At 39.5% G+C, this 15,310-nt stretch overlaps 1 protein-coding gene across 1 annotated transcript in view; it reads left to right on the top strand.

Moving 5' to 3' along the window:
- The window catches only part of LOC140693567 (uncharacterized), a 102,086-nt gene that overhangs the window by 20,168 nt on the left and 66,608 nt on the right, over window positions 1-15,310 (top strand). The window contains exon 4 of the mRNA XM_072957355.1: window positions 10,206-10,326. Within this exon, the coding sequence (XP_072813456.1) occupies window positions 10,206-10,326 (121 nt within the window). The remainder of the gene's footprint in view (window positions 1-10,205; window positions 10,327-15,310) is intronic.

Genomic DNA, 15,310 nt, shown 5'->3' with positions numbered 1-15,310 from the left:
CATCTAGAAATCCTTCCTACTCTGCTTCTGTCCACACTTGCCATGTGACTGCCTGCCCGTGTTTGGGCCGTGGAGGAGAACATATACTCATGGTTGAACTCTGATATTGCAGTCTGGTTCATAGTTTCACATCTTCTGTTACATTAATAAGTTAAATTTCTGGTTTTCTTGCATCAGTGTCTCATGAGTTTGGTTAATGTGAAACCAGTCCATGGGAGCCCAGGGGTTATGATGGTATAAATTTTTAGCACGTTGTGGCACTTCTAGCCATGCAGACATGACTGGGGGATGTACGCCTTTCTCACTGATTTCTCCCAACAGCAGGGTCCTCTCACGGATGTGAGGCTGGGAGCTCTCTGAGTAGCTCAGTCAGAGGCCAAGTCCACCAATCCGAAAATGATGAAGTACCTGGAAGTGGGTTTAATAAAAGTAAAGGGCTTCCAGGTAGTCCGATGGGCTGTTCAAGAAATTTGGTGAAAAGCTGTCCACTGTCTGTGGTTTAGCTGCTTCTTTGCTATTGAAAAGTCTGGAGTAGATGAAGGGATTTTAAAAAGCAGAAAGGAGTGATTTCAGGTGGTACATCCACACCGGTGAGAAGTGATGGATGACCGCCTGTGTGAGGCACAGACAGAGTCTTACAAACTTCATAAAACAGCTTCAAATGCTCTGCCATCTGAGTGCGCTTCATATGGGGTCCAGTTCATCACTGGTCACGCTGTGAGGGCAAGTAACTGACGATGGCAGAAAGGACACGGAGGCATCAAAAAGGTCTCACTCATGTTCCCTGTTTAAAGAATGTGGCACAGTGTATTATATTTGAGCTGGTTTTTCACTGAACAGTTTTTAGTGTTTTCTGGGACTCCCCAGTGCCCCAAGGTTCCATGCAGCTGGGTGTCCCCTCATTGCAGCTCCGTCAGCGCTTGCCCTGGGCTGATGTGGTGTCACGGGAAGCAGGACGGTCAGCGTCCCCGGCTCCTCTGAGCTCCGTCTCCTCATCTGCAGAGCCTGGTTTCCCAACCGTGTCTACTTAGTAGGGTTGCTGAGAATCACACGTGATGGTTATCAGGTGTGATTTCTGGTTGTCTCTGCGATTGGCAAATAGCCAATAATTGATAGAAACTTGTTTTTTTTATTGTAATTGTGTCTCCTAGATTGCAGTGGTTTTTAGTCTGCATTTTTTTATAACTTTACTCATTTTTAAATATGCCCTTATTTTATTTATTTTTTTTTTGAGGTACTGGGGACTGAAGCCAGGACATTGTGCATGCTATGCAGGTGCTCTACAACTGAGTAATACCCATCCTCCTTTTCTGCACTTAAAAATAAATATTGCAATACACAAAATAGCTCTTAAACTCCATCATGGGACCTGGTCTCTGTATAGGCAAATGAACACGTATACTATTTCAATAAGAATAAATGCTGTTGAGACATAAGTTTCTGAATCTGTTAATGTGCTTAAAAACGATCATAGCTAGTGATAAACACGAGACTTAGATCAAGGACTTTTTAGGGTATGTTTTGCCATCATGGGAAATTACATTCTACCGAGAAGGCTAATTGGGTCTCTTTGATATTTGGATGGTTTAGCAGGTGATCAAGGCTTTCCAAAGCTGACAGTTTTGTATTTTAAACTAACTACAAAGTTATCTTCTAGAAGATGGAAATCCTAAGTTTGTGAATTTCCCAGTAATCCAGGGGGTATGTGTCTGTGTCTGTGTCTGTGTGAACGTTTGTGTGTGTGATTTCAGGAATGTAGAAATAAGTTCCATATAGACTTCTGATATCTTTCTCTTCCAGTTCAAGGTTTAAGCATATACTTACACAAATAAATTGATTTTCTTTTGTCATTTGGCATATTGGCGGGAATAAGAGGTTCTCATACTTGTTTCAGAAGGGTTGGGAAGCATGAGCTTAGAAAACGGGAGGAGAAAGAGGCAGAGAGACACTTCACACTTTGTGCAGTATATGAGAAACGGTAGCTTTTCTTTTCTCTTTTCTTCTAAAGCAAACTGGCTCTGAATTGTAACACACTATTACTCAGAATTGCTTTTCTAATCAGATACAAGTGCCTCAGATTTTTCAAGGCAACATGAATGATGAAATGTGTTTTAGCATTTATCTTTAAAAGTAGTTTTATTTCTCAAGTAAAAGACTATAGCCTGTTTCTTCCAGCGTCTCAAGAAATTCTCATTGATCTATGTACATGTTCTATGTGCTTATTTTCTTTTCTTTTTTTTTAAGTGCTTGTTTCATTGTGGTGTGAATCAATGTTTAAAATTTCTGGATTTTGATCTTTAGAAAATGCTGATATATCAGAACTGTTAAAAACCTGATTGTTCTTTGGTCCTTGTTTGGTGGGGCACCCTATTGATTACTCTTGTCTGTTAAAGAGAGAAATTCTTCCTCTAGCCTGCAGATCATTAAGTGTATGGTTTGCAGTATGCCTTTAAATTTCATTGAATGCATTGAACATGATTGTCCAGTGAATTTTGAGTTGACTCATAGTAATGACTTTGCTTTGATTCTGTGGCTTTTGCTCCTCTCCACAAGAGCTTGAATTCTCTGTTGCATTTTGTATACGTGTTCTTCACAGTGGAAGAAATTTTGCATTTTTTACAGAGGTGGTTTTTCCTAACACCTCTGAATGCCTTCTGTAATTGATACAACAAAAATCTGTTATTTCAATGCTTAATTATTTCATAAACTAGTTTTTGGCTTAATCAGAAACAATGACAGAGTGATAATAAAAAATAGGAAAACTTTCCTTCCTTTGAAGAATAGAAATCAGGTGGTCAGGCTCACCCATGCTTTGGGCCTGACACACTTAATCTCATGTCATTGTGTATCATGATTCGGAGATGGAGTTGCTTCAGGTTTATTGATTTTTGTTTTAACATTTGTGTTGAATTCTTTCTCCAGGCTTATGTATCCTGTTGGGTTTGTTGAAACTGTAGAAGGGAAACAAAAGCTTTTTTTGGTTTCCGGAGGCCTGAGTTGCTGATGATAAGGGTTGAGGGTGGGCTGAGGAACAGAGTGACACTCCCTCTGCTCCCAGCTGAAATTGATGAACAATGAAATCAATTAAGTGTATCGGTATTTGACCAATAGAAGTTAGTGAGCCCAAACTGGCTAGTTATGCCCAAAGAAAGTACTGAATTCACCTGCAGAATTAGGTGCTTTACCAAGAAGAAGCAGCTTAGAGCAATCAGAAAAATCAGTCCTATGATGAGATATAAAGTAAATATGATATCTTTTATTTCTGAAACTTTTCTACGTTAAGTTGTGTAGAGCTAAAATTAAGTTTCAAGCACCAGGAGTTAACAGTGTGGGTGGTTCTGTATGATCATTATTCAGGAATGTGCCTAGACTCTGCTAGAGTGGCTGAAGCTGGCAGGAAAAGACCCAGAGCCAGGATTTGTCACCTTAGGGTGTCCTCCATAATGGTTCCATGTGGGAGCCCATGATTGGGTTAACAAATTGTAACAGACCCCAGCCGCCTGTCAAATTTAAGAAGAAAACGTATGCTTAGTAACTGCTTTGCAAGCAAGTGCCTGTGCATCCTCACTCCTGTCTCCTTGCCTTAAAAAGCAGAGATAATGCTTTGCTTGCGTAGATGATGTTTTAGATAGCACTCTGCTCATCGCAAAGCAATGACCCAGGCCCACAGCTATAAAGGCTGGGCTTGTGTGCAGTTAGATACTCTATTATCCCCCAAGCAAGGACCTAGCTGGTCTGGTGGTCTGCTTTGTAATTCACATGTCTAAAGAATGTATCTTATTCCCCTCACCCCATGACTTACCTAAAGATACACTAAGCCTTTGTACTCATGGTGGATTCTACAATCTCTGTCTCATCCTTCTTTCCCCAAGTTCCTGCTTACTATCACACAACTGTTAATGACGTTTTCCTTTGATTATACACAATAAATATGGGATCATTTGAGAGGCTCGTGGAGTTGGGTCCCTACGCCCTCTCTCTTTCGTGACTTTTTCCACAGAGTCTTGAGTATTCATTCCCTGTACGTAAGACTTCTGCCAGCCAGAACCCACAGTTCCAGGTGAGAAGGATGCAGGCTTTATCTCTCCTACCTCTAGGGAGAGAGAGTAGAAAATTGAGATCTGCTCTTCCGTGGTCCCTTCCTGCCCCAGGTCTGCTCCAGTTCACCTGCAGCCTTCTGGCCTCTGCTCACACTGCCTCTGTCCCAGGACTGACAGCAGCCTTTTCTTCCCTGGTAAACATTTCCTGTGCCTTTTAGAAGTTGGTCTCTTCTCTGCAATACAACCCTGGCAGATGTGATGGTGGTAAACGTGCTGGAGGGCAGTCACTTGGGGACTGCCAGGAGCCATGCTGATTCTCCTGAGTCTCTCATTCGGGGTTACAGAACTGTCGAGCAGCAGAGGAAGCCCTTTAACGTGAGGCCAGCTCAGCATTGCATCACTTTCATTTTATTTTTGAATTTTCAGTGGAGAAATTATTTGTAGCAAACTGTTCCAGATTTTTGGCTGCCTGCTTTCCTCACCACCATTTCCTTGTTGGCTCTGGTGCTTGTTGTAAGAACCAGGTTTCTTCTCTGGTTATTTCTAGCAGCTGGGCTTGCCGAATCCTTGATCTGCATTTGAAGCAGAATGCTTCTTCGTGATGTCAAGCTGATTTTCCTATTTCTGAATATTTCGTGTACACTCAGCAACTCTTTCAAGTGAAATGCTCTTGTCCAATTCTGTTAACCCATATTTGCCGATCTCCTGCTTTCATGCTGAGGGCAGTTTCTTTTTCCTGTAATAAAAGTTAGCAATTTGCATTTACTATTTGAAGGTTCTGGCCCTAGGTGCTTTTGTCCTTAACAGTTTTAATACAATTCACCCATTAAAATGTGCAGCGGTTTTTACTCAAAGCCCAGAATTGTGCATCGCAGTCAATCTTAGAATATTTTCATCCCCCAACAGGAAGCCCTGTATGCACAAGCAGTCATTCCCATCTTCCTCATCCTCCCCCAGCCCCAGGCAGCCATTGTTCTCTCTCTATGGATTTGCCTGTGCTGGACATTTCATGTAAAACAAGTTATTTCATGTAAATGGAACTGTCTATTGTGACTGACTTCTTTCACACTGAGTAACTTTTTCAATGTATTTCCAGGTTGTGGCCTGGGTCAGTACTCTATGCTTTGCTATTGCTGAATTATATTCTACTGTATATCTGGGCCCTACTGTTTACCCATTCATCAGGTGATAGTCGTTTGTGTTGTGTCTGCTTTTTGTTTGTGAAGAGTAATGGCGCCGTGAATACTCCTGTAGGAATTTTTATGTGGACATTTGTTTTCAGTTCTCTTACTTGTGTGACCAGAGAGCAGAAATGCTGGGTCATTCATAAACCAAATGTTCAACTCTCTGAGGACCTGCCAGGCTGTTTTCTAAAGTGGCCACCCTGTGTTACATCCTCAAAAGCAAGGGCTGCGCGCTCCGCTTCCTCTGTGTCTTCATTAGTGCTTGTTACACATTTTTTTTATTATAACCTATTGTAGTAAGTGTGAAGCGGTTTCTCCTAGTGGTTTTGACTTGATTTCTTTTACAGCTAATGATATTGAACATCGTTTGATTGTGCTTATTGGCCATTTGTATATTTTCTTTGAAAAATACATTTTCAGATACTTTATACACATTTTAATTGAGTTCTCTTTTTCTTGTTGAGTTGTAGGAGTTTTTTCTTTTATTTGAAGATACAAATACTTAATCAGATAAATAATTTGAAAAAATTTTCTCCTCTCTGATGTTTTTTCACCTTCTGGATGGTGTCCTTTGAAGCAAATTTTTAACATTTGATGAACTCCAATTTATCACTGTTTTCTTTGTTCCTTGAGCTTTTGGGGTAATATTTAAAATCTGAGGTATTTTATTTAAACTTTTATATAAAAAATAACTTAATTCTTAAGACTGTTCTAGGAGATGGGTGCTGTGGCTGTCCCCAGTCTATGGATAGGAGACTGAGGTGCAGAAAATTTCACTGAAATATCAGTGTCACAGCTACCCAGTGCTGTGGGATTTCAGACCCTCATGTTTGTCCCCAGCATTTGTGATCTTCACCACCATGCTCCACTACTGCCTGGAATCATTAATGAAAAAGTTTTCCTTTTTTGATTTCTTGATTGTTTGTTTTCTCATTGGGGAACTCACCTCTTCATTTTCCTTGCAGAGATCTGTGTAGGTTTATTTTAGATCTCATGTACTTATTTATTACACAGGCTCCAGCGATGATTGTGCCTAGTTGATCTAATCAATTCATACTCAAGTCTTTCCTGCTCATGACACTAAAAAGAGAGTCATGATTTACATAATGCTCAAAGAAGAATGTACTTGAGTGATTTTATTTTTCTAACCAATCAAACAAATCAAATAAAAACCCGGTGTTGGAACAGATTATAAGCCCTGCAGAATAGGGTCACTGTCTTCCTTGTGTTTCATTTGATTTGTCACAGTGTCTGGATAGTGCCTTGCTGTCCAGCAGTTTTGTGAGTATACGGTGCTCGTGAATCATTGTAAGGAAAGAATTTTGACAACAGACTGTGTTGTTCATTTCACAAGGGAAAAGATCATATAGAAATACTGCTCAGATTTATTTTAAAATTAAGCTTGGTGTTTTGAGAAGGGTTCAAGAAACCATACAAAAATCTTTTTCACTAATTTTAAATCTATCTTAGACACATTATGCATACATAGCAGAGTAACTTATCAACTAGTTTTGACAAGAGGAGTGTATTATTGATTATCTATTTTAGTTGAAATATTCTACCTGGGATAAAGTAATCAGTGCCCATAAATGAACAAATATGTTTGTATTTCTATGCAACATGGGGGCAGAATTCATATGTTTTTATATAATATATATGACTGTGTGTTTAATCTGTCTGTCAGTGTTTTTATAGTTTTTCATCAATGTTGTAACTTTAGAATTCTTCTATGGAAATCACCCCCAATTCTAGTGCAGTTTGTACTGTGTATCCTGTCTTATGCATGGGATTCCACTGTCCCCTCACTGAGGAATTTCCTCTCCTATTGAGTTAGTAGCAGAGTTAAAGGAACTGTGATTTCTAGGCCTTTGCTCTCCATGTGTTTGCAGTTGGCTGTCAATCAAGATTTTCTCTTTCTTGAGTTTTCATTGTTCAATTAGAATTTTGGAAATAACAATTAATATGTTGCAACACTCTCCCTAGAAACTTGATGTGTTTGTGCTTTTCAGTTTCCAATTTACAAAAAATGTAAATGCACTCTTGTTTTTAAATAGTCCTTTTTCACTAGATATTTGTTTACTTCTTTATAGTCAAAATATTTTTTTCCCAATGAATGAATAGGTTTGCATGTTTTAAAAGATACCTTACTTTTTAAATTTCTTATTCTAACAGGTATATTCGTTGTACAGAATTTAGAAAATAAGGATAAACACAATTATAACTTAAAAATGGCCTCTAATCTCACCTGGAGATACAGTTGTAAGGTTTGAAATTGAGAATTACAAGTCCTCTCAAACTGTTCTTCTATTTCAAGTACGGTTTGGTTACTGAGATCCTCGAATTCCCATATGAATTGTAGCAGCAGATAGTCAGTTTCTGCAGAGGAACCCACTGGGATTGTGATCGAGTCCACGTTGAATATATGGATCGCTCTGGGGAGCACTGCCATCCCAAGAATGCTGTCATTTGATTCAGGAATGTGCGTGGTGTGTCTGTCCAGGTATTTAGGTATTCTTTAATTTTTTTCAGCATTGCATAGAGTTTACATTGGATTATTTTACTATATATTTTGCCTTTATACTGAGGACAAGTGTGCAAGGTACCGGGATCAGAAGTGTATTGGAGCTCCGCAGCTTGCTGCCACCATGGACGCTGTGCTCTTGCTTCGCCCACTGTACAATGTTGCACAAAATAGGACCTAAGTAACTCTCTCTTGAAAGAATGATTATATGATTGCTGGATGATGCTTGAGAGTCCTTGTGATGATGTCTTTTTCCCAGAATTTCCCCTCTTCTTTACTATGCCCTTTCCCTTCCTTTCCTCCAGCCTGTGTTTCAGCCTGCCTGTGGCATTGATTTTCCTTGTCTGTGGACTCTTCCTTTCACTAGTTCGTGATAATGTTACATGTGAGATGTGGAAACTTGCTAGATGTCAAGAAAGAGGAAATCCATTGCATTCTAGTTTTTTTAGAGTGTGCTATTGTATTATCGATTGAAATGAAATCAGGCTGACCCATTGAGCCATCCCCTGAGCTCTTTTTGCCTTCCTACAGGTGATACTGCTCTCGTTGCTGCATGTGCCCTTCCCCCAGACTTGGTTTTGGGGTTGAGTAAGTCACCGTCACTGGAGCCCTCTCTTTAAATGATGAAGAGAACATTTGCTCTTTCTCCCTGTTTGGGGACTTGGATGAGATGAGGCAACAGATAAAGAATGGAGCCCCACCTCATTCTGACCCCCGCTCTTTCCGTTCCTTTCTCCAGGGGAAGAGTACAATTCAAAAATATAAAGATTGTGAACTAATGAGATAGACAAGACAACCGATCATTTATTAAATACCCTTTCATGCCAGAAACAAATGTATTATACACACAAAAAGCACATAAAATACGGTAGTACTGTGGTTACAAACGTGGGTCCGAGTTCGAGTCCTGGTCTGGAGTGACAAGTCCTGTGAGATGGAGAATTGGTAGGTCGGCTTAGCCTCTCTTGGACTTGTTTTCTGTCCTGCAGAGATGGGGCTCGCTAGGCGTCCCTCCCCCGTAGAGGTGCTGAGGGGTGTAAAAGACACGTGTAGGCAGACCGAGCACAGCTGCTCTTTCCTCGTAAGTGCAGGATAGCATCGCTTTTGCGGTGATGGCTTTATGACTGCACCCTGTAGACTCTCAGTGCTCCAAAGGGATGCCTTGCAGATTGGAGATGGGATTCTCACTTCTGTATATACCCAAGGATTGTGTTATTGGGCCTTGCTAATTTGACTCTATTCTTTAGAAAGTACATAATGTAGATATATTTTTCAAACATGCATGATTTTTTCTTTTATTATTTAGAGTTCTACCCTCTCATCTCTTGGTGTGACTTTTCATGGAATCCAGGAAACAGTCCTAAGCAACCTGCCTCTTCACACTTCTCCGTGGTGGTTTCCTTCCCTGACTAGAAGAGGGTTTTGCATAGGTAATTTTGATTGCTCCCCTTCTCTTGGAGACTCTCTGTTTTTCTGCCCATCTCTCACCTGTCCATCTGTCCATTTCTCTACCCACTCATTCTTCTGACTTGTTTCAATAAGCATTTCAGGCAGCTTACAGAAGAACAGGTACCAAATAAACAGGTGAGAAAATGGGGCCAAGTTCATACAGTGAGGCTAGGAGTTGAGCCTGTGTGAGAGTTGCCAGCGTGAGACACACGCCTCTGCCTTGTGACTTATAAGATAGACAACATCAATGTGCCTGAAGCTCCCAGCAGACACAGGGAAACAGGGTTTGTGGGAGATGCTCATTGGCTGTGAAATAAATAAGTGGCTTAGTAGAAGCCCAGCCTTTCCAAGTACTAAGGCTTAGGAGAATATTTTAGTGTCTTCCAAAATCAGATTATTGCATCTTTTCTTTTTCAGAGTTTTATGTATAGTTGGTTTACATTCTATACCTGGAAATTTCTCCAAAACTTCTGCCCACGTGAGTCCCATGACTCGGGAATGGGGTGGTTCTGCTCATTGACGGGTGTTGGCCAGAAACGGAAAATGACAGCCTCAAAGGAGCCTGGGATTTATCAGTTATGTTTTGTCAGTGCTGTAGATTTCAGAAAATGCTTTCACCTTTTCTTTCCATCTGAGGCAGCAGCGCGCTCTCTTACCAGCATCAGGAGCTCAGGGCCACGGGATGGTGGGGGCTGACTGCACTGCCGTCAAGACAGCTGAGCTAGTCACTGCAGGTGTGGTTCTTTTACATACTGCAGTTCATGCTCTTTACTAGAATGTTTCAACAGGGAGTTAATTAACTGAGTTAATTAACATTTTATAAATATGATGCTTTGTTGAAAAGACAGTCATAGGCAGAATATAAGTTGTGATCACTTTAAAAATGGTTTCATTACTGAAGTTTCAGTAGGAAAGATCCAGTTTATCTTATTTCCGCCTCTCTTTAAAAGTAACAAAGAAACAAGACAGAAAAAGCAGAGGATGATTTCTGTTCTTCCTCTCGGCTTGCAGGTGCCCTCACCTCCAGTGGCATCCATCCAGACACCAGCACTGACACTGGCCGTGCTCAGAACTGCCTCAGCCCTGAAGACACATCTGACAAATGGAAGGGGGCCGCGCCCTGTTACAGCAGGTGCTCTCACTTTGTGGGTCCTTATGTAACTGCGCGGTGTTATTCAGGATCGCCCTTTCTACACTTTGTGACGCTGCTGCGGTGTCTCCTAGTTATTTGTTTCTGTAAGTACTCGTGTAATTTTCCAATGTGTGGTACTAGACATCTAAAAATGCATTTTTCAGATGAAAAATAGTGTGTATTTAATATAAATGTATGAAAAAAGGGTCAAATGGATCTATCCTGGTGCCAGTACTCAGAGATAATAATTAACACATTAACATCTATTTTCTGTTCTTTTCATCAGTGTGTATTACCTCTGTCATAAAAACCAGCGAGCAATGTGTGCCTGTATACTGTGTGGAGACCTCCATTTTCCATTCGGCTTATTACACATTTTTCTACAATATTCTATCTCCCCTGGCATGATTTTTAATGACTAGTATAGCATTCTGTCTTGTGGAGTCCTCGTCCATTTTACTTTGGACTTAAATAAACTTTTAAATTCCAAGTATACTTAACTGAAATTCTGAAAAGAGATCTGTTGTGTTACCGAAAGTCCCCTACTTCCTTCCCCTTTTTTCCTGAGAGTAAAAACTGCTGACAATGTGGAGTATATATTTCATGACCTTTATGCCTGTGTCATATAAATAAACACATACATACACGTATATGAGAAATCTATGTCTATGTGTGTGTATATATGCTTTATTGAAAAATAAGGCCATACTATATGTTTTCTGCAGCTCGGTTTATTCACTCAGGTATATATCACAGACGTCCTCTCTCTCCAGACTCACCCGGTCCTTTCAGATAGAGTAGAGGGTTTTCCTGATATGCAGGTTTGGTCTCTTGTGTAAGGACACCTTTCGTGGGAGCGTACTGTGGACAAGGCCTTGGACCACGCCGAAACACCGGAACTTTAGTGCCCACAGCTCACCGTGATTTACCGCATCATTGTCTTGATGGTGGACACTTAAGTTTTCTCCATTTTCCACTGTCAGAAAGGGTGTTTGACTGGCATACTTCTTATACAAACATTCCTGTGATCTTGTATGAGTATTATTTTCGTTAAGTTTTCTGGAAATTTAGTCCTTGGATGTGACAACTACATAAATCACAGGCTCCTTTCAAGTGAATCTAGAAATTCCTTCTCCTGTGGGGCATGAAAAGATGTAGAATAACTTATGTAACCAATTCTCTATCGCTGGATATGATTTCACTTCAGCTTTTCTTCTCACCATTGTAAACAGTGCTGTGTAAATGCTCTGATAAGTACATCTTTTTGAACTGAATTTTTCTAAATGAAACGATTCCAAAATGTGGAGTTCAGCCTGTGTGTACACACGTTTTTCAGAGTTTACATATCCATTGACATGTCATCCTCCAAAAGATCGCTCACAGTTTGTTCTCTCAAAGATGGACACTAGCTAGAATATCTTTTAAAAATATGTGCCAATATGATGAGCAAAAGTACTTTTTCATTGTTTTAATTTGCACTTGATGACCAGTGAGGTATTGAGCATTTTTCACTCATTAGCCATCTGACTTTTAAAAAGTGAATGATCTCTTTTGTCCTTTGCACACATTTAAGTGAGGCAGCTTCTTGTTGCTTTGTGACAGCTCTATGTATATTATGAACATTAACCCCTTGTCTTCATCAACATGTATCAGAGAGCTTTTCCTTGTCATATTTTGCCTTTCATTTTGTTCAGTAGGTTCATTTTTGTTGTGGCCCAAAATAATCTTAAGATTGTAAATGTCTTCTTTTTGGGTTTTATTCCTGATATTATTCTTAGAAATACTTTCTTATAATGGTATAAATTTCTTCTGTAGGTTTTTTTAATCTCTAAGATGGAGATGATGATGGTACTTGTTATAGTGAAGAGAAGTTGAATTAGTATGAGCAAAGAATTATATTCGCTCTTATTAGTACTTTCTAATATTCACATCACATTCTGTAATTTTTCTTGCGGTCATTATGACTGGAATAGAATTTGTTTTTTCCAGGGGATTCTCTGATTGTCCCAAGACAATTATTGAATTCCTACTTTGCTTTTTAACTTGAAATCCCACCTGTAAAGAATACTTATGTACACTAGAGTCTCTTTTTGAGCTCATGGTTTATTTTTATCAATCTTACTTTCTTACACTAGCACTATATCTTACATATTGTAAACATTTATTTAATATCTGACAGTGCGATTTTTTGATTCTCTTTTCGATCCCAAATTTTCTTGGTTAGTATTATGACTTTATTATTCCTGAAGAATTCTAATATAATTTTTCAAGTTAAAAAAAAAAAGAAGTGCTGTCGTGGGATTTTTTAGTACTTTTGAATTATCTTTAGGAGAACGTACATTTTTACAAAACTGCTTTCCTCCATACAAAATGTTGATGTCTCTACTTTCACACCTCTTACTTTACCCCACAGTACAGTCCTGTACTTCCACCATGTACAACATGGGCATTATTTTTGAGTTTATTCCAGATTATTGTTGATGTTTTTGTTAATGATTTAAGTCAGAATTTTTTGCTATTGTATATTTTAACTGTTAAAACTGACACCTAGGAAGGCAGATTCGGTTTGTAAATACTCACTTTGTAACTTCTCATTTAAAATTGTAAGTATTAAGTACTTGTTACAGAATCCTTTCTTTTCTGTTTTTAAAAATTTGTTTCCAAGATTCTCAAAATGGTCATAGCAAAGTAGTATAGGTGGGGACAGAGATGGAGAGAGGTAGTGTGGCTCATGTACAAACTGTGAGCACTTTCATGGCTGCGTTTACGCTGGAAAAGCCGCTGAAGAGTCCAGGATAAAACGGGTGGCTTTGTATGCAGTTGAAAGCCAGCTTTCTTGCCTGGTGAAGCCTGGTGGGCGTGACAGGTAGATGATCAAGGTCGAATGGAGGTTATTGGCTGCACAGAGCGCTGTGTCTGAGAACTGGAGAATATCGCCATGGGAAATGCTTGGTGCCAGGAACAAAGCAGAGGAGCTGGGGACCCTGTGTGTTAAGGAATTTCCAGCCCTCGGAGTGGGAAGATCAGACTCTGCATTCAGATCTGAGTTTGAATTCATCTTCTTTAGTTTACTTGTCCTCTGACTTTGGTCAAGCTATATACCCTCTTTCACTTCCTGTTTTCTTATCTCTCAAAATAGGAGAATTACAGCCTGCTGCTAGATTGTTTGATCAGGTTAAGTAATTAGTGTCTATAAGATGCCACGTACAGTCACAAGCTCAGTGAGAAATGGGCTGTCACCTGTTCTTCTGCAACTCAGTGCTTGACAAGACATGTGGGAAAGCCAGTCCCTAATTTGTGTGTGATGCAAGTAGGAACAAAATTAATGTCTTGCCTTTCCCTAGCAGTATACTTACAGCTTTGCTTCATTTACTTCTTTCCTCCTTTCCTTTCCCCTTTCCCATCCTCCACCAAAAGATCCTGAGACTCTCTCAGAATAGTAGATTCAAATTACTTTAAAGGTTGGCTCATCCTCATGAAATGATAGTAACATAAAAAAAATCTGTGCACATCCCACAATACATTGTATTTGATTTACACACACACGTGTGCACACATACACACACACAATCAGGCTACCTTCCACTTGCAGAGGGATAAGGACCACTTTTTCTGAGTTTTCACTCACTGAGCTTGAGAACAATGTCTCTTACACAGACTTTCACCAGGCTTCGTGCATGGTGTTTTTAATTGAATTTCGGCTTTGTGGCCATAGATATAGTCTCCTAATAGAAGAGAGAAAGTGGAGACATAGACATTCCGCTGAGATATTGGTGTCATCATATTTTAGTTGGAAAGGACTTAAGACAGCATAGAGTCGTAATATTATATGGGTGAGAATCCATGATGTTGTAACTTGGACAAGAACATGGACCTTCTGCCGTCTTGTCCACAAAGGTGAAGAGGCAACTGGGCAGGGGATGGTAGGGATCCTTCTTGCTTGAGTTCCATGTTCTTGCTAGTTTTCATTGCTCAGTTGCCTTTAGTTTATGTCCATGAGGCCTCTCATGGGAAGGTCACTCTGTCCTGATAGATTGAGTTTCTTATCAGCAAAAAGCTCTGGACCCACTCATATTTCCCAGAGTTTTCTGCTGACCTGCTGACACTTTATATAATTGAGACCTAAGAAACTACTGAATATAAAATCCTTATTGTTATTGTTTGCCCTCGAGTTCCATAGGAAGGGGTGCTGTCTCAGGCTGTCTAAAGCCAGATCTGAACAAAGATAGGGTGACAGGCTGTGCTGCTGGTCCTCCACAGTTGAAGGGGATTTCCAACTTAGCTTTATATTCAAGGCAGATGAGTTCAAATCTTGCCTTTACCAGTTATTATCTTTGTGAATTTGGGGAGAAACTGTACTTTTTTGTGTCCAAATTTGTTTATCTGTAAGTAAGTTCAGTATTTATTTTAAGGTTTCTGTTTTAGAATTGAATGAGCTAATACTCTCATTTATACCTAAAATAGTGATCTCATGGTTCTATGCTGGTGCCTTGGTAGTTGATTACTAAGGGACTCCGCAGTGAGATTGGGGGTGGGGGACCCTGGATAATAGAGCTTATATTCCAGGATATGCTTGTAAAAGACTGGATGTGCAGTGGATTTTTAGTAAATATCTACTCCTTTCCTAATCTGCATTGATTGTGTATATATCTTTATACTAATATATGAACAATTTTTATTGCAATTTAAATATCTTTGTAGTATTTACAATATCTAGTTATAAAAATACGTGAAATAAAAAGATTTGAATTTATTTTCTTTTCAATAAGCGAAACAAAATAAAATAGAAAAGAAAAAAGTTTTGAAGGAGTAGAAATAATTTTATTTCTCTGGAATCAATTCCTTGTAATAGGTTTTTTGTTCATGTTGTTAAAAAGCATAGAAAATTGATAGGTGGTGAAATACTGGAAATGAGGAAACAGTGGAGACATACTACCTCTAAGGCAGTCAATTTGTTACCAAGTCCAAACTCGTTCTGCTTGCT

This window comes from Vicugna pacos, unplaced genomic scaffold (genome assembly GCF_048564905.1).
Source record: "Vicugna pacos unplaced genomic scaffold, VicPac4 scaffold_19, whole genome shotgun sequence".
In the NCBI taxonomy this organism is placed as follows: Eukaryota; Metazoa; Chordata; class Mammalia; order Artiodactyla; family Camelidae; genus Vicugna; species Vicugna pacos.
The sequence above is the reverse complement of the archived record's forward strand: the minus strand, read 5'-3'. Positions and strand labels throughout refer to the sequence as shown.